General features: G+C 39.8%; 2 protein-coding genes across 2 annotated transcripts; both read right to left on the bottom strand.

Annotated features, from left to right (window-relative positions):
* Window positions 1-227: 227 nt before the first annotated feature.
* Window positions 228-6,410, bottom strand: rps15a (ribosomal protein S15a). Its single transcript, XM_034093944.1, has 5 exons — window positions 6,328-6,410; window positions 5,357-5,494; window positions 4,978-5,057; window positions 4,514-4,599; window positions 228-360 (listed from the first exon to the last, which is right to left on the bottom strand). Exons 2-5 carry the CDS (start codon window positions 5,487-5,489, stop codon window positions 267-269), a joined length of 393 nt encoding a protein of 130 aa, XP_033949835.1. The 5' UTR covers window positions 5,490-5,494; window positions 6,328-6,410; the 3' UTR covers window positions 228-266.
* A 1,168-nt stretch (window positions 6,411-7,578) lies between these two features.
* notum2 (notum pectinacetylesterase 2) lies at window positions 7,579-14,802 on the bottom strand. Its single transcript, XM_034093977.1, has 12 exons — window positions 14,598-14,802; window positions 14,117-14,255; window positions 13,873-13,925; window positions 13,256-13,351; window positions 13,088-13,148; window positions 12,797-12,909; window positions 12,619-12,721; window positions 12,059-12,247; window positions 11,553-11,653; window positions 10,637-10,784; window positions 10,492-10,539; window positions 7,579-9,214 (listed from the first exon to the last, which is right to left on the bottom strand). The coding sequence occupies exons 1-12, from the start codon at window positions 14,800-14,802 to the stop codon at window positions 8,911-8,913; spliced, it is 1,560 nt and encodes a 519-aa protein (XP_033949868.1). The 3' UTR covers window positions 7,579-8,910.
* Between the last annotated feature and the right edge of the window lie 2,888 nt (window positions 14,803-17,690).

The raw sequence follows: 17,690 nt of genomic DNA, 5'->3' as shown, positions 1-17,690 counted from the left end.
TTAATATAATGTTTTTATCAAAGTCTTTTGCAGTGGACATTTTTGTCTCGAATGATACTGGAGGGTTAAGCATGTCAAAGCTGTTCAGTTTCTAGGCCTGCGTTACATTCTGTTTTACTTTGTGTACTATGTGTATTTTTGTCTTGTTTTTAAAAAGGACTGATTAAACTGACAATCTTGAGTCCACAGACATTTATGTTTGGAATAAATCACAGCACACTTCCAACTTACACTTGGTTGTTTTTTTATTTGCAGTTCTTTACATTTTAGAAAAAGAATCCAAGAATTTTGCCTCCTGTGTGTTTTCGTCTGGCCTCTTCGTGGTCCATGATGCCAGCTGAGGTGGTCAACACAATGTATCTGTGAAAACAAAAGTTACTCTGTTATTATACAACTCAAGCAAATCCACCTAACTGCAAGTGTATAAGGTCAGACAGACTGTGCGACTTATGACTAAATGTCTTTCACATGGACCACAAATGTATAGAACGTATAGCACATAGAAACTAGTACAAATACAACCCAAAAAGCCAAACCACAGGCGCAATACAATAATTTAAACACCCTTTGGATTACTGACTTGAACCATCATTCTAATGTATCTAAATAAGGGCCAAAATCAATGACTCAATCAAAGACTGAAAACAAATTCTGAAAATACTTCAAAAAGCCACAATATACTTTCACATTTGAACATATGAGTAACCCCTACTCTTATTTACTAAGGTCGGTTTTTATATTTTGAAAGTTACATTTGTAGAAAATAAACAACTTAAGGGGAGATCCTTAGTTTGCAGAGTCGTAAATAGTATACTCTCTGGGTACGATTGCGTTGAGGGCATCTCTTTTTGCAACTGACCGAGCGCCACGGGTGAATGAGGACAGTTAACTCCAATCATGTTCAAATCAGTTTTATACGTCTTCTAGGGTGGGATCAGACAACTTAAAGTAGAAAAACAAATCGACTGGCCTCTCTGGACATAAGGAAATATGAGGCTGCATCACAAATTCAATTAATGCACTGATGACCGTCTATCCATGTGGGAAAGCACATTCAGTTTCTTTCTTGCTACATTGCTTGGAGAGCATGCGAAAATCATTTTAACTACAATCATGATACCATTACTTAATAGTTATCCAGTAAATGTCAACATAAGTTTCAGTCCAACTCATGACCCTCACATACACTCCCCATTTCTGCTATATCCTCCAATACATCAAACTGAGAATAGGGCTGCAACAAACGACTAATTTGATAGTCGATTAATCTATCGATTAATGAAACGATTAATCGACTATTCGGACTATTATGCCTTGCACAATTTCTCAAACGCTCTTATTTAGCCATCCAACTTTTAGATTTAGCTTGAGGTTGTTTTAGGCATGTGGAAACTAACAATGAAGTCAATAAAGATGAATACTTGATTAAAAAATACATATTATTAAATTAACTAAACAAATTGTTTACAAAATGAACATTGCTTTTCATTTAAATTAAATAAATAATATTTCACATCAAAAGAAACAACAGTGTTTTAGCAAATAATAAATAATGTGATAACAGAATTGTAAACAGAATAGCTGAAACTTTAACAAACTAATTCAGTTACCTCAAATCATTACCCCATGTTTATATAATGTAGTTAACTCTGTGTGTTGCTGCTAGCATACATAACCAGGGTATATGCAGGAATCCTGAAGTCAAATGTAATACCTTTTAAGACCTTTTTTAAGACCCTTTCCATACATTTTAAGACCTCATCGCAACTTCGAGTTCTAACCGGTTACATTGGCAACACACTTTACCTCACATTTACTATATTGATTGTAAGATAGCACAACTAAACAGAGTGCAGACAGACTACTGAAGCCTCCTCTCCACATGAACTTCAACCTCTCTGTGAAGGTCAGGTTTAATGCAGTGTGCTGCTTTGTTGCTTCTGTACTCTGTGCTCTTTCATTCCAGTAAAACTCCTCAGAAACCAGTATTTAACCAATAAACAAAACAATTGACAAAACTTTGAACTATGAAATATATTGAGCTTCAGCGGGGTAATGCCATATAGGAGCTCCCTCACAAATACCCAGGGGTTAAATTGGGCTGGGGCTGTCCGGGGCTAAGCCCGGCACATAGGACGATGCTCTGACGACATCACCCTCACACATTTGTCATATGTTTACAAAAAACAATATATATGTTAAGACTTTTCTCGTTCTTAATATAGACTATATTTAGAGTCGATATGTGTTGACCTTACTTTAAAATAGCAGATCTCTGTGACCGGATATAGTTTGGCTTAGACCCCGGCCCCATGAGGACGCATACAGTAAAACACATACGCAAACGCAAACAAGTCTTCCGTTCACACGCATTCGATTCATTAACGCGTCCGTTCACACTAGACCGCTGGAAATGCTGGCAACGCTGTAGTACATATGCCAGGCCTGTAAGTGGCGCTGCTGCCGCCACAAAATACACCAAAAGCAGCGAAGAAGACCCCGGAGCATGGTTGCCCTTCTGTTTATTGTCCGTGGACGGCGTGTTCTCCTGCTGTATATCTCTCAGGTAGTCCACCAGCAGATTAAACCCCCCCCCCCACAGAGCGGAGCAAGGCAACGAAATTTGAAATAAGAAGCAGCATTTTATGGCACGCTATGCATGGGGCCAACTTGAGGGGGTTTCCCGACATGTTGTTTCAGTAAATTAAAGGGTGTTTCATGTTGTCGTTGCTGTGGACCTTCTTAATACCTTAGAAAATGCCGTTTAATACTTTTTAATAGCCTTAATTTTCGCTAAATTGATTTATCAACTTTTAATACTTTTTAAGACCCTGCGGACACCCTGATAACACCTGACGTGGAAACATTACTCGTGGACGGGGCTACAGAGCTACTAGAAAGACAGTCGAACCCGGTGCATTCCTCCGTCTGAATGTGGAGCACTTTTGCTAAATGTTTAGACAAATTGCTCGTGTTACCGCCCTTACATGCTAAACTCTTACTGCACTTTTGGCAACGAGCATCGAGATGGGTAAAGTTTAACCACACCTCTGACCTCTCCGCAGTGTGTTGCTGCATGTAGCAGCCGCGTGTGTGTAAACTGCCCCGCCCCCTCCCACACAGACCAGGGAGAGATCTCGTCTGATCGAAAATACATCATAGACGCATTTGTTTGTCTTTTTACATATTATAAACGAGCTGGCCACACTAAGACTGCGATATAATGTTTTTGTATCAATAATACATGACATATATTTTTTAAATGTCTCCAGTACCAATAACGTTGTAGCTTAAGGGTGCGTAAAACGCACGTGATCACCAACGAATCGACGCCTGAATTAGTTGGCAACTAATTTGGTAATCGATTAGTTGTTGCACCCCTAACTGAGATGCATCAATAATGCAGAGTTAAGGCGTCATAAGACTATTTAATACTTCTATGACTGCATGAGGCCATCTATAAGATAAAAAAACATCTTCGGCAGCAACAATAAGTGCCAAGAACTTTGTTGCTGTTATAGTGAGATAAATACTTTCAACAAATACCACCTTTTCTCAAAAACAAAAGCTTCTGCCACTCATTTAGAGCAGACATTCCCTTTAGATTCAAACTAAAAAAGCCATACTGTGTGTTCAAAGTGATGGCATGCCATCTCAATTAGTCAAATAATATACAAGACAAACTCATTTCTAGTTTTTAAAATTCAGCTTCAATTCATGAATTAAATAAATGAACAGCAGTCACTTCACAACAATTATAAACTCATGGGTTGTATAATGTTTTTTTATCCCAGGCTATGCATTGCAGTAGAAGAAAAAATATAATAACATTTCGGAACGAGTTGCCGACATTGTCCCTGATCAGTAAGAAGGGGTGCTGTAAACCTGTCAATAGTATCTGTACCACAGGGAGAGGGTCCCCTGCATCTAGCAGGCAGCGGGGACTCCGTTCATTATGGAACTGGAGCAGCATTTAGATTGCAGGTACAAGTTTTTATTTTGCATCACGTAGAAGCATGATTCGCTAAGGGGTGCAGAATTAACACTTTCTGAAGTAGGACACCACAATGTATTCTCTGAACCAAAATATCCTGAAGACTTTCTGCAGATACAGAATGATACTGGGAAATGTCTTATATCATTCATACCTACTTTCAGCAACCAATGCTATAAATAAATGTTTGTTTGTTTTTTAAACCCAGTTAAAAACTGTAACAAGTACTTTAGTTCAGCACTGAATGTTTCTCGTTTAAAAGTTAGTTTTAGCCTAGGAGAATTCTGGGAGCAAAATCCTTTCCAGTACATTTACATTTCTTGATAAAAAAAACTTTTTCCAAAGCAACACCTAAGGACGGCCAAGCAATAGCAGGCAAGTTAAGCATGATGCCAAGCTACGGTAGTTACCAACTAATGATGAGTAAAACAAGGGAGCATTGGGACTAAACTCCTATCCAGTGGGTTCTGGGCTACAGTTCTACCAACATTCAGTAATAAAAAAGTGTCTGATTCTCACCCAAACTGTCTAGAGGGCAGCAGGTTGTTCTGCCACTTCTCCAGGTCCTTGAGCTGGAGATCAAAACGAGGACTGATCACTCCACACTGAAAAGATAAGAAACTCCAGTTAGTACTCCTAGAGATTAAATACTTTAGATGCACCATCTGTGAAAACTTGAGAATTCTCTTGGATGTTGCATTTACCACTTTCCAACCATAAAAAGCATCAACCTCACACACTAAAGTAATGAGATTTATAAAAGTAGATGCTTGAAAAAACTATGTCTGGAGGATAGTTACTAGAGATGTTATTTGGAGGATGCTTGAAAAACTGCCACAGCGCAAAAAAAAAGCTAAGTTTGGTGTTTCTTTCATGTTAACGCGTGTGCAAGAATAGCCAATTCAAACAATTAGCATTTACCCTATAGTGTCTCAAAAGGAGAAGTATATTGATACTTCAGAGCTGGGTCTAAAATACTTTACCTTGTTCAGCCTGCCTGTGAGATTGACGACGATTTTTCCGGCTCTGTGGTCGTCAATGATCTCAAACTCGCCAATGTAACCTGGAGGCACAAATGACAAACAACAACAATAAGCAGAAGACTCGCGGAAGAGTTATCTTTTCGCCACGATGAGCTTAATATTCTAAACTGATTGAAATATCAAGTTCAGCAGCAATTAATCTAGACAGAGACACTTTTAACAATCATATGCTCTTTTGTAATGTGCAACTCTCTCCAGCTTAACAACAGTTCAGTTATAGAACAGAGCAACAAGCTGCCACATGGCAAAATTATTAAGTCAGCATTTCATGACACCAAAACACTATTCATTCATAGCAGAGAACTTAACAGCCACTCACCGTGCTTCATCATGACGGTTAGGAAGCGCACAATAACCTTGGAGCAAGGCCTGAGGAGGACCTGGCGTTTCCCACGTTTCTCAGCATTGTTGATGCATTTCAGAGCATCTGCGAGTACGTTCATGCGCACCATGATGCCTGCGGAAACAAAGACCACAATTCAATGTTAAAGAGTGACACAGATGAGATTCAACCAACAGAAATGAGCTGTGCTTATTTCCCCATTATCCTGTAGGGCTGTTTTTCCCCAGAGCCGTCATTCTCTCATACTTTGACTGATATACAAGTTTGGGCATAAACCCTCTTTCCTACAATTTAGAAATGATGGCACATAAGGTGGAGCCCCAAACGTTATGTCGAGTTAGCTACACCTTGCTAGCACCACTGATTTAGCGACGCGTAGCTGTAGCACCAACAAGTAATAGCAACATGGCTAGCCATAGCAACTTACGTTACGAAAAAAATGATACGAACATGTTTTACTCGCATTAAGTTAAACGACACTTGAATAGTAAAACGCAGAATCCCAACACAGCATGGTTCTTCAAGAGCACACGAAATGGCTACTTAGCCTAGCCGAATACATTTCAAATAGACAAGCAGAGCATCTCCCAACACTAGCACGCACAATGGTCAACGTGATGTCAACCATGTACGGAATATTTTAAACACGAATATGTTTGTAAAGCTTACAGGTTTTGTATTTGAAATTAAATAGACACGTATTTGGTCACAAAGCTAATAGTTATAAAGGCGCCTTGAACGCACCGATTTCCAGGCCGAGCAGAGGGGCTGCTCGATGAAATGTATAGTCCAGATGTGTTTAACCTGTTCCACTAAACGAGGCGATAATCACCTCAAATCATTAATATGAGCTTTGGCTTCAAGATGATCGTATAAATGCAACATTTAACTTTCTGATGCTTTAGATACTTAAAGGATTGGAGGTGACAGTGTAATAAGCATCTTACCGGTTCTGCAATATGGCGGAAAGAGGAAGTCGGAAAAAACCGCAAGGCATTATGGGAGAAAATCCAAGACCTTTTAAATCGAGATGATACACACCAGTCCAGCACCAAATTATATTTAAATCTTTTATAAGTAACGTGTTATACCTCCACTGTTCCACTTTAAAATGACACTAAAAGTATTTTCACATTTACTTATTTGTTCCGTAAAGTGGCTTGAATTTGTGTTTATATGACGTGATTACTTTTATTTAATAATTGTGTTCTTATTGCGTATAATTAAATACATATAAATCTAGAACCATTCATTGTATCACTATACGGGCAGGATCTTTATATGTGCGAACACGAACTGTTCTTTCTGTGATAACCATTGATACAGAGTTAACACCTATTTTAGCATTGTTCCAACACCAAGAACGAACATCCAGCAAGACCTTTGTAGATTTGTAATTTATATTTAAATATGGAATCAGATGTAAATAGCCTACTTTATATCATTATAGCTAAAAATGTGGTGTCTGGTTTATTTTTCTTTGCCCAAGAAAAGAATGTTGTATGTGAAATAATATGTTAAACTATTTTATAAAAGGAGATTAAGAAACGTAATAATTGCATGCTTTATTTTATTTTGTACTGTGATATAGCCCCAAATTTATCTTTTTTTCTATATGTATCTATCTGTACAAAAATAAAAAAAGTTAATTAATTTAAATAAAGTTTACATTTAAAGCAGTGCCACCTAGTGAGTAGGAAGAATTATTGCATGCGTGCATATCTATCCATTTTTAATGGGTTTCGCATGAGCAAAACTGATAGGCTCATTTGATAGAAAACGAAAGTAAAAAAAATAGCGGCAACTTTGTGCATACATAGTATTTTACAATTATACTCGAGTTGTATATAGAGCCTATGAAGTTGAATGAAAGACGTGTTAATTCCCCACATTACATGCAATATAGTTTTAATCATGATAAACAACAAAGCCTTTATCAAATTATTTATGTACACCCAATTTTGGGTGAAAATAGAGAATACATTAACATGAGATTTGGACACATTGAGTTACAAAAGATGATTTATTTGGATATGATCATTTTCTAAAAGCTTTGAAGATACTTTGCATATCTCATGGCACACTTAGAATAATTGAATCAAAGAATTCAAGGTCAAAAATAAAATGCCAAGATGAAGAAGGAATCATGTTCGTTTATTTGATAAGGACCAATGACAACAACACAAGCTATGAAAAAACAGTTATTTTGCATCTTCTCATTGCACCTTTACACATATCTTATGAATGCATTACATTAAATGTAAGAGAATACACAAACAGAATTGGATAACCCCACGAGAGTGTTTTCCATGACCTAAGAGACAATTCATTATCTTTATTCCCTGTTTTATCATAAACAACATGGCAATATCTCTTACCAGTGGGTACAATTATTGTCAAATCCAAGTGATTACCAAAAAGTTATTACAGGTCTTAGATAAAAGTTAAAAATACAGTTACATTTACTTCTATACATTTCTTGCAACACATGCATGATATTGTAAAAGAAGAATGAGTTTAAATGTTAACAACAATAAATGTTTTGCAATACAGAGTCTGTATTATGTCAATATTATAGAGTTTCCTGACCACTGAGTGGTGAATAACCACAGCGTTGATGTTGTTTTTTAGAGAGTTCTTCTCTAGTGGTAGGCATTTTAATGCTGTTTTCAATTAATTGGCCTGCTCTCTAAATATTTGCATCAGCATCGGCCAATGAAAAGCCCCTATTGGTCAACCAGTAGCATACTTCCCATGTCAAATAGGTACATTTCTGCTGGCCAACTTAGAACAATATACACACTTTAGTCTTACATGCACATAAAATGTGGATATATATATTTAGCATAGTTAGCATAGCATCAAGAGCTAGAGACTAAAGCTACAGTAAGTCACAAAAATCAGAATGAGTTTCTTTGGAACTGGGTTTGCAAAAAATAATGCATGAGTACAGTTTTTTTGTGATTCTGAATTGTAAAATATTTTCTATTTTCGTATTATATTTTAACAATCCGAATCAGAATACTCAAAGTGTGAATAATTGCTATCGCATTGAAAGCAAGACTGAAAGAGAATACATATATATTTCTTTCAAGCTGATCCTGACTATAGTATATGGTATGTAAATGTTTTTAATGAGTCCTGTCAAAGCAACACGTTTGTGTCTCTGACACTGTGTGAAAGCATTTATTAGATTAAAAAGTATTCAACTCTACTGCTGTGCTCTGAAGTTAGATTTTCATGTAGAGTGATGCAGTACGTCCGACCGTCTGCTAAAACTCAAAGCTACTCAACCACTACAACTGAAACGCCTCAGATTCAGGCCCAAAGCTCTTTCCTCTTGTGTCCAGTAGAGGGACAGCCAAACCACTCAGACTCAGTAACACATGAAGCATAATGGAATGCTGAGCAGCACAACGTAGTAACCAGATTTCTGTACTATTTCTATGGTTACATAAACATTTCAACACATTCTTTCTTCCATCAAGCCTTTGCTTGGCTTTCTCTTGAGCTGCGAATCACTCTACCACTTAGCCACCATTGCTGACCATGCTGGCCAGAGCATCTGCATCTCCCTGGGGATCTAGGCCCAGCCTCTGGAGGTCAAGTCCCATAGCAACCAGCATCTGGAACAGGGTGAGCTCCTGCTGGGTGGTCTGGTCCACCAAGGCTGGGCAGGTGGGGTTGCACTGGGGCCTCTGGCAGTTGTCAACCAGGTGGAATGGACAGCCTTTGGAAGGGGTTCTGTTGTTGCGGGTTGCCTCCAGACTCCTATCCCAGCAGTGCAGGGCTCTTGGTAAAGAGGTGCCTTTAACTTTGAAACTCATCCAGTTGCTAGAAGAACCACAATACAACCAAATTAGGGATTCAAAAGAAACCAAGTGAAATGTGGAAACAAAGTGTGGGGGAGAAGCTGTCGGAAAGCAATGAAATACAATGAATATAGATTGTGGCCGATAAGGTTAAAAACTGATGATCAGGAAAGTGTCATCAGTAACTTCATGGTCTGATGCAGGCTTTGCAAGTGCTTTAGCCGCACTTTTGGGGCATTATCTTGGTAATAAGAGGGTGTCAACCTCCAGTTCTGAAAAGTAAAGCTATTAGAAGTGCCTTAAACCTGCATTCTTGTAATAGCCAGCTCCACTGGATGCAAGAAAAGAAGTCTGATTGTATAGAAATCTATTAAACTTTTCACTTGAGGTTTGCCTCAGGAAACATGTTCCTAATATGTTTGTGGTCTCAATTCACTATATATATATTAAAATATCATAGAAAACTAAATAATGATCATTTTGTAAATTGTGGTCACATTTAGACACAATTAGACAAAATAGAATGGTATGATTTAGGGTGGCTATCATGTTATTGACAGGTAAGTCCCACAGTGCTGTCCAGAGTTGGCTGTAATAAAAATAGTCCAAGCCTTAGACTAGAGTCTAAGAAGTTGGCTTTTATATTTACTGTTAAGTATATTTAGTTTTTTTTAACTTGTTGTTCTCGATAGCCATCCTAGTAAATATCTCAGTTAATGTAAAATACCAATGCACCCCATCTAACCAAGCTAGCAAAATAGCTCTCGTTAGTTCTCCTGACTTTATGTTTACTGTATTAACGTCACTCGGTCTCACTTGTTACAACCTCCATGCTCTCGTCCAATCTATAATCCCTTTTGCTACTTAAAAACAAGATGGCGACAGCCAGTCGACAATATACAAATAGGTTATGTCAGAGTGACTACTTCCACTTAACAGTCTTTGGTTACATCACAGAATAGCCAATGCAAAGTTACCCACAATGACCTTGGACCTTGGAGAATCATCTCCCATAATAAATACCTGTAACTTAGCCCGACTCTGTAAACTGAGCTGAGGCAGACCCACCCATGTCCATCCATGTAACAAAATAATGAGTGTGTTCAAGGGGTACAGAGGGGTTAGAGAAAGTGTGAAATGGCATTTGGTGACATGAAGAATGTGGTGTGATGAACGAGCACACCAAAAAGCAGCATGAGCTCACCAGGCAGAGATGATTACTGGTGCAGACGTGAATAAAGTGTGAGGGGAAGGCGTTAAAGTGCTTTACCATCACAGAAGTCAAACATCCATTCTTACCTTTTGGTGATCGCTGTGTGGGAAAGGCAGGACGGAGCAAACACAGCCCTGAATAAAAAACACACAGAAGAATATTTGAACTACATGGTGCATAGGAGAACAACTGTTACCGGGTTACTCTTCTAAGAGCTTTTTGGGAACTTACGTGACCTCTCTAAGTGAGTTCTTAAGCTCCCTGCTTAAATTCTGTATGTACTGCCACTGCTCCTCTGACAGACTATGACCGCCCATGTAGATGTTTTCCACTCTCAGCTGCTCCTCATCAAACAGCCACTGCATCACAAACAGAGGGGCTACAGGGAAGACAAAAAGCTCACATTTAGATGCTCAATACATTTATATTAAGAATTGGTAAGATGATTATGTGCACTATGAAATAGGACACAAATAGTCCTGAACCTGTAGAGAATTGTCACCCGACAGTTCCCTTTAGCTTCTTTATGCTTACTGTATTATTTCTATTGCCTGCAAAAGCTAGACCGAACCTATGTACAGAAACTTCTCTGCACTTAATGGCAGGGTGAACATACTGTATCAAAGAATTTAACAGCTAGAGAGACCAATATATTTCTCAGTAGTTAGTCGGTAACAGAACAAAGCTAAATTTAAAACATTTTGATATTACATGTACAAGGTGGCCTGAAATGATTTGTTTTTAGGCAACTGTTTGGAAACAAGTTCACCTCGAGACAAAGTGGCCAGACGCTTTTAGTCTCAGAACGTTTAGAAAATCACTGGTGACACCACTGTAGAAGCTGAAGGAAAAGTTGTGTTTTTCCTGAGCTTCATAATGGGACAGACACTATTAAAACAAAGACTGAAAAGTCCATTCGTTGTAGCGTAATCAGACGAGTTGAAACATAAAGTAGAAAGTGATGGACTTATATGGCAGTATGTGTTGTGTCAAATGGATCACCCTCCTAGCTTTATGACTGCCAAGATAGGCATTGACAAGTTAATTCAAGTGTGAGGTTAAGCATCCTCAAGTTAGTGGTCATGGTAGTTAAAGAAGAATAAGTATATAGACGCTCCAATAGATAGATGATGGATGACGCTCTCACAGGTCAAGGTTGAGTACAGTTTGTGGCCAAAGAAGCACTGCCACTCCTCTCCTCTCTTATAGAGCTGCAGACATCTGTCAGGCACAACCCCATTCCACAGTCTGAGAAGAAAAACACAACACACTGTCAATACACACACATATAGTGCTCAGATGCTAAAATACATTACACAATAAAGGCAAACATAACAGCACTAGAGCCAACAGTATAACCAACGCTATATCATACAAAGTGTTGTTTCCGTAGAACTTCATTCTCAATTTAGTTACGTTTACTTTTGCAATCTTTAACATAAAATCAGGACTACTGAGTGAAAGTTTACGCTTCTATTATTAATCCATCAAACCCCAATTTCCCCCCTCGAAATGTACACAGACTTTGATGACACAAACAAACCTAATCCAGGAGAAAATAGGTTTCCCTAGATACGTAGATGACTGTTTTCAAATACAAAAGTATTTATTTCATTAAAAAATATGGTCTGACTGAAAAATGCATGACTTTACCGAAGTCCTATCTTGATAGCATCTTCAGGTGAGCAGGAGATAGTTTCTGGGCAGTTTGGTGATCTCTGCTGTTTACTTTCTAGAAACCATCCTGAGTCCACAAGGCCTCGGACCTGAGCCTCTGCACCGAGCAGCTCCAGCTGACTGGCCACCCTATCGATGTTCAACAGAACACCTGTTCCACCAGCACTGCAGGGGAGCAAAGACAATAAATAAGTTTGGCCTTCAGAGTTGAATATTTGTTAGTGGTATCAAAACGACAGGGCATCCCAGCTTTTAGCATTCATACAGTGGATCCTGTTTTAATGCTCAAGGAAGTTCCAACAGCCATGGTGCTAACCTGGGAGGAATGTGGACCATTGCAGGCAAGTCCCTTTAATAGGCATCATGTCATTGTCCACAGATGACTGTGAACATCTTTATTGTTGACAAGAGGATGCACCCAAAATAGAGCTTCTCTCGTTTAATGTTTGGATTGGAAATGATCCAGAGTGTACGGGGGAATGCACGCTCTCGTCCAAAAGGTGTGGTCAGCGTCAGAATGATAAAAACAAACTCACCTCGTGCCAGACAGCATGACAACCTTCGCCAGTTTGATTCCTTTGGGGATGAGGTCTTTGATGACCTCGCGGATAATCAGGGAACCCATGAAGGTGTACTCAGCTGATACCAAGAAAACAGGTCAATTGATTCAGAGCACCATACTAGTAAAAAAAGAACAACCTTGAAGAAACGTACTTGCATTTGTGTTTCTATCTCTTTCCTTTTCTCTGCCTTGTCGCTGCCTTGGAGGAGGAGTTGGGGCAGGCCCATTGCCACTCCATACATCACTAGAACAGTACGGGATGAATCTAGATAAATGGACACAATCACTAATGTCAACAGACTTGTATATATAGCTTAGACCTGTCAAAACTTGATGTAGAGTAGTCCCTGTCTGACAAACTTTAAAACATTTGATTTTTGTGTTTGCACGAACACCTGAAGTAGCCACAATGAGACATATAGTGAGCACAAATAAGTACTTACACAATGTTTGCATTATTCCAGTGTGGGTTTTCCTCTGCTTGAGAAGACAATATTCCAGTTCCTGTCAATCCAGTAATCAAAGATGAGACAGATTTCCCTTTTGTCTCAGTAAGATATCTTAAAACAAGCAACACCAAGTGCATTTTAAGAACTGTCTGGCTAACCTACCTCTTTTTGTTTGGGGCCACCCCGTTGAGCTCATTAGTCGGGGTATATTTTGGTACCTGGAATCACAGGTCTCTTTGCTGTGGCAGCACCAGCCACCTAAAAATAATAGAGACTAATATTAGCCAGTATCATCAGGCACAGCATGGGAGACCCTTGTTAGCACATCACAGAGGCCCATGAGGAATGAAGAGGACTGTACCTGCAGCCTGGTCTGCTAATGATATGCACTCAGAGTCCGACCAAGAAGACGAATGAATGACTTATAGTGCATAATTGAATGGTATCTGACTTGATTCATTTAGAAAAAACTATTTACTCTACTATTCGGAATAATACACTTAAAAATCTTGTAAAACAAAGTCCAAAATGTTTGTGTTTCGGAAATGTGATGCACATGTCTGCTATGCTCCCAGGATACACACATAAGTCCAACTGGGGACCAATCCACCTAAATTCCCCCATTCCAAGTCTATCTAAGTGACAGGCAGCAACCAAAGAAGGAGACAGAAGATGGTGGGACAAGATGACATCCCCATCAAAATTCCAATGGGGGCATCACGCCAAAACAAGCTGACCTTTGGGGACCAAGTTATCCAGTTGGGTTTTAAAATACTCACCTTCCAGAAATATCAGCCATCGGCGACTTCCTCTGAACTCCTTTAGGTAAAACCTGTACAACCACAAATAAACAGGAATGAGGGGATGGTGACGATAAAGCAGCCATGTATGGAAGGAGACCATGATGCTCTGTGCTTCTAAAATCAAGGTATTGCGACAGGCAAGGAAATGACAAAAACAGCTTACTTCCCTGCTAAGGATTTCAGGAAAACAAGTGAGAGATAAACATCCGGAACATCTCACCCAGCTGCGGATCCATCATTGCATGTAACTTGGGTGTTCTTGAGGAATTGCAATCTCATATCAGCTGTCTGTTGTCCAGCAGCTCGAACTCCTGCAACACCCTCACGTGTGGCTTCATCTGTGCCTCCAGTACTTCCTGCTCCTTTAGTGCTTACTGCAGTTCCAGTACTTCCAGTACCTCTAGTGCTTCCAGTACTTCCAGCTCCTTTAGTGCTTACTGCACTTCCAGTACTTCCAGCACTTGCAGTACTTCCAGTACCTCTAGTGCTTCCAGCAGTTCCAGTAGTTCCAGTACCTCCACTGCCTCCAGTACTTCCACTGCCTCCAGTACTTCCACTGCCTCCAGTACTCCCAGTGGCTCCAGTGCCTCCAGTACTTCCACTGCCTCCAGTACTCCCAGTACTTCCACTGCCTCCAGTACTCCCAGTGGCTCCAGTGCCTCCAGTACTTCCACTGCCTCCAGTACTCCCAGTACTTCCACTGCCTCCAGTACTCCCAGTGCTTCCAGTGCCTCTAGTGCTACCAGGAGTCAGATTGACCACGGGGGGAGACTGTCCAACATCACCTCCTTGGTTCCCACCAGACTTCTTGGGAGACTTACCACTAGGTTTAGCATTGTTGCGGTTGTTCTGACACCAGATTCCACCGATCAAAAGCAAGAACGCAACCTTGCCCAGTATATTCATATCTAAGGCAGAATAAGAAGAAAACACATACATGCAATGCATCACTCATACTCTGTCTTCAGAAGTATTTATCCTAACGTAAAAATGTTGCTTGGCATAGATATTTTTAGTTTTTTTAACTAATCGTCCATAACTTGTTTTCTAATTTAAATCAATAACTTTTCAACGTAGGAATTTACTTACTTCTTTAAGAAGAATCAGCTTGGAGGACTGTTGCTGAAGCACTGCAGGGGTCAGGCAAATAACAAGTGCTGCTGATGAGAGAGTGAGAAGTTCAGAGCGCAGGTTTGAGAGGAGGATGCCAGTCAGGAGAATTGATGAAGCCTTGACCAGGTTTTAATGAAGCCTACAAATCAGCAGTGAGCTTTATAGTGCCACCATCAGATGTCCTCCCATTTTCCCTTGCTACTCCAGCCAGGCCCTGAGATAATCTGTTGACGACACACCGTGAGGGGAGGTACCGGTCGACCAGTGGCGAGGAGAAAAGATAACACACGTGTCTCTTCAACATATTTCATGTCTTTGCACACACCCTTAGCCCTCTCCCAACAAGCTCTCCTTCCCCCTATCGTCTCTCTTATTCTCCCTCCCACCCTCCACCTCTTATTACCAGTGTTTTGATTTAAACATTTACATGGTCAGCATAACTGCATGGCCCCTTTGCATGGAATGTGACCCAGGGGTCATTGGAGCACACACCTCAAACACTTCCCGACACGGGAATGAATAGTACCGTAAGCTTTTCGCATAGTAATCGATTTAGCATGCACTTTTATGGCACAGGTGGTGTACACTCTAGTTAGCTGTCGCAATGATCCCAAAACTTTGAAAATTATACATATTATAACTTAAGTAAAAACACAACACATACAGTAGCTATAGGAGTTTGATAAAACATAACATTAAAACAAATGTAATGATTATTTCCAATGACATTTTTTGATTTATGAACATTGATAAATCAAAAAACATGTATTTATATATTTTAATTCACAGGGCAATATGTTTTGTTTGGCCCCTATAGACCCCAGGGTACATACAGAGCAGAGTTGTAAGTATGTTGTTCTGACAACAAGATAAACCAATGAAGGACAGAACCAGAAGATGAAGGATCCACCTATAACAGTTGATATTATACTTCAATGGTACCCTATTAATATTAATATATATATTAATGATACGTATTCAACTTTTGTTATATCTTCTGGGCCCTGGGAAGTTCCCCGCTTTGCTTTTTTGTAGATCCAGCCTTGTGCCCCTAGGATGGCTGTAGGGTGACGTACCGCTGATCGCTAAAGGATCACGGGGCCAAGGGCTCTAAAATTCTCAACAGTGAAATGCACACCATCCTGACGTGTCAATCACATCAAATAATGATTGCTTGGAAGGCCAGAGGCTACACCGGGCTGCTGGGGCTGTAAGTATTGCAGGGTGGCAAGGAGGTATGACAATGTGTTTTAGACATTAAAACAGAAAGAATCCACTACAATTAAAGCAATTATTTTTAACATCTCCCAAAGGGTACTGGACACAGTGACAACAGTACACACACTGCACGATCAACCTTGTAACAGGTGAAGGGCTGTACAATGATTTCAATAAGCACATATAAAAACATTATGATTAGGTCAAAGGTGTACCATAGAATGACTATCAGAATATCTGTATTTAGTGGATGTGTTGAAGATTATTTATCTCTGGCAAAAGAAAATCATTATCATACATGTTGTTTGCAATAATGACCTAACCATTTAAAGACTTACTGTAAGGCAGAGGAATTTATCAAGGTTTCTCTCATTGCTTTGGTATTTTTGTATCATTTTCAAGCATTTCTTTGCCACTTTCAACTATCGCCAGACAGAAAACAAAGCTACTCAAAAATATGTCTGTGAGATTGTATGCACCTACATGCAATAAAAATGTACCCTAAGGTCATCACTATACTGAATTTGATCTACCGAGCTGAACAATTCTTCATTCCTTCAGTTGTCTTGAAGCACTCACACCACCATCTGTCTTCCCAGAAATCAATGCAACAATGTGTTTAACAGATACCTCAAATAGCTTAAAAGCGAAAGAAGATGCTGTAAATCTATCATCATTGAGCTAGAATGTCACGATCAGAGAGATGGCATTGCTGCTATTTTGTTTTTCTTTGATATGGGATTGGACAGAATGATACCTTTTTCACAGAGGGCTTCAGATCAATGGATATAAGTGAATTTGTGTGGTAATACTGCGGTGATTCAACTCCCACAACTTGTCATGGATCAAACACTGTCCCTCTTAAAATCTACAACACACACACACACACACACACACACACACACACACACACACACACACACACACACACACACACACACACACACACACACACACACACACACACACACACACACACACACACACACACACACACACACACACACACACACACACACACACACACACACACACACACACACACACACACACACACACACACACACACACACACACACACACACACACACACACACACACATTACATGCATGTCTTTATCTTTAATTTAAGGGTAGGTTACATAACCTGTGAGGGGCTCATGAAGCATGTTGAACTTCACCCATACAGGGGCAACAGCTTGACTCCTTGTGCAGCATAGTAGGCATTCCTTTACCACTTGTGTTGTTATTTTTCACAGCCAACCTCCAAGGTCAGGACACCTAAAGCCTGGGTGGTCCGGGCACTTTGTCTCCTGAGCATTTGTGTCATCACTGGCCTCAAAAGCTGAGTGCTGGGCATTGAGTTGGCTTATTTGTCGGCTGATGGCTTCAAAGAACAACGAACCAGACACAGGCAGTCATGTGCTGGATTCTTATGATCACACTACTGAATAGAAAACACC

Source organism: Pseudochaenichthys georgianus, chromosome 1, assembly GCF_902827115.2.
Source record: "Pseudochaenichthys georgianus chromosome 1, fPseGeo1.2, whole genome shotgun sequence".
NCBI classification, from domain to species: Eukaryota; Metazoa; Chordata; class Actinopteri; order Perciformes; family Channichthyidae; genus Pseudochaenichthys; species Pseudochaenichthys georgianus.
The sequence above is the reverse complement of the archived record's forward strand: the minus strand, read 5'-3'. Positions and strand labels throughout refer to the sequence as shown.

What these genes read in the sequence shown, in the direction of transcription:
- notum2 (XM_034093977.1), bottom strand. Translation starts at nt 14,802, where the DNA reads ATGAATATACTGGGCAAGGTTGCGTTCTTGCTTTTGATCGGTGGAATC. An exon ending in TGGAATAATGCAAACATTGT is followed by an intron (nt 12,910 to 13,087) that starts GTAAGTACTTAT and finishes CCATTTATCTAG; the next exon opens with ATTCATCCCGTACTGTTCTA. An exon ending in AGATAGAAACACAAATGCAA is followed by an intron (nt 12,722 to 12,796) that starts GTACGTTTCTTC and finishes TCTTGGTATCAG; the next exon opens with CTGAGTACACCTTCATGGGT.
- rps15a (XM_034093944.1), bottom strand. Translation starts at nt 5,489, where the DNA reads ATGGTGCGCATGAACGTACTCGCAGATGCTCTGAAATGCATCAACAAT. An exon ending in AACCGTCATGATGAAGCACG is followed by an intron (nt 5,058 to 5,356) that starts GTGAGTGGCTGT and finishes TTGTGCCTCCAG; the next exon opens with GTTACATTGGCGAGTTTGAG. An exon ending in TCACAGGCAGGCTGAACAAG is followed by an intron (nt 4,600 to 4,977) that starts GTAAAGTATTTT and finishes TTATCTTTTCAG; the next exon opens with TGTGGAGTGATCAGTCCTCG.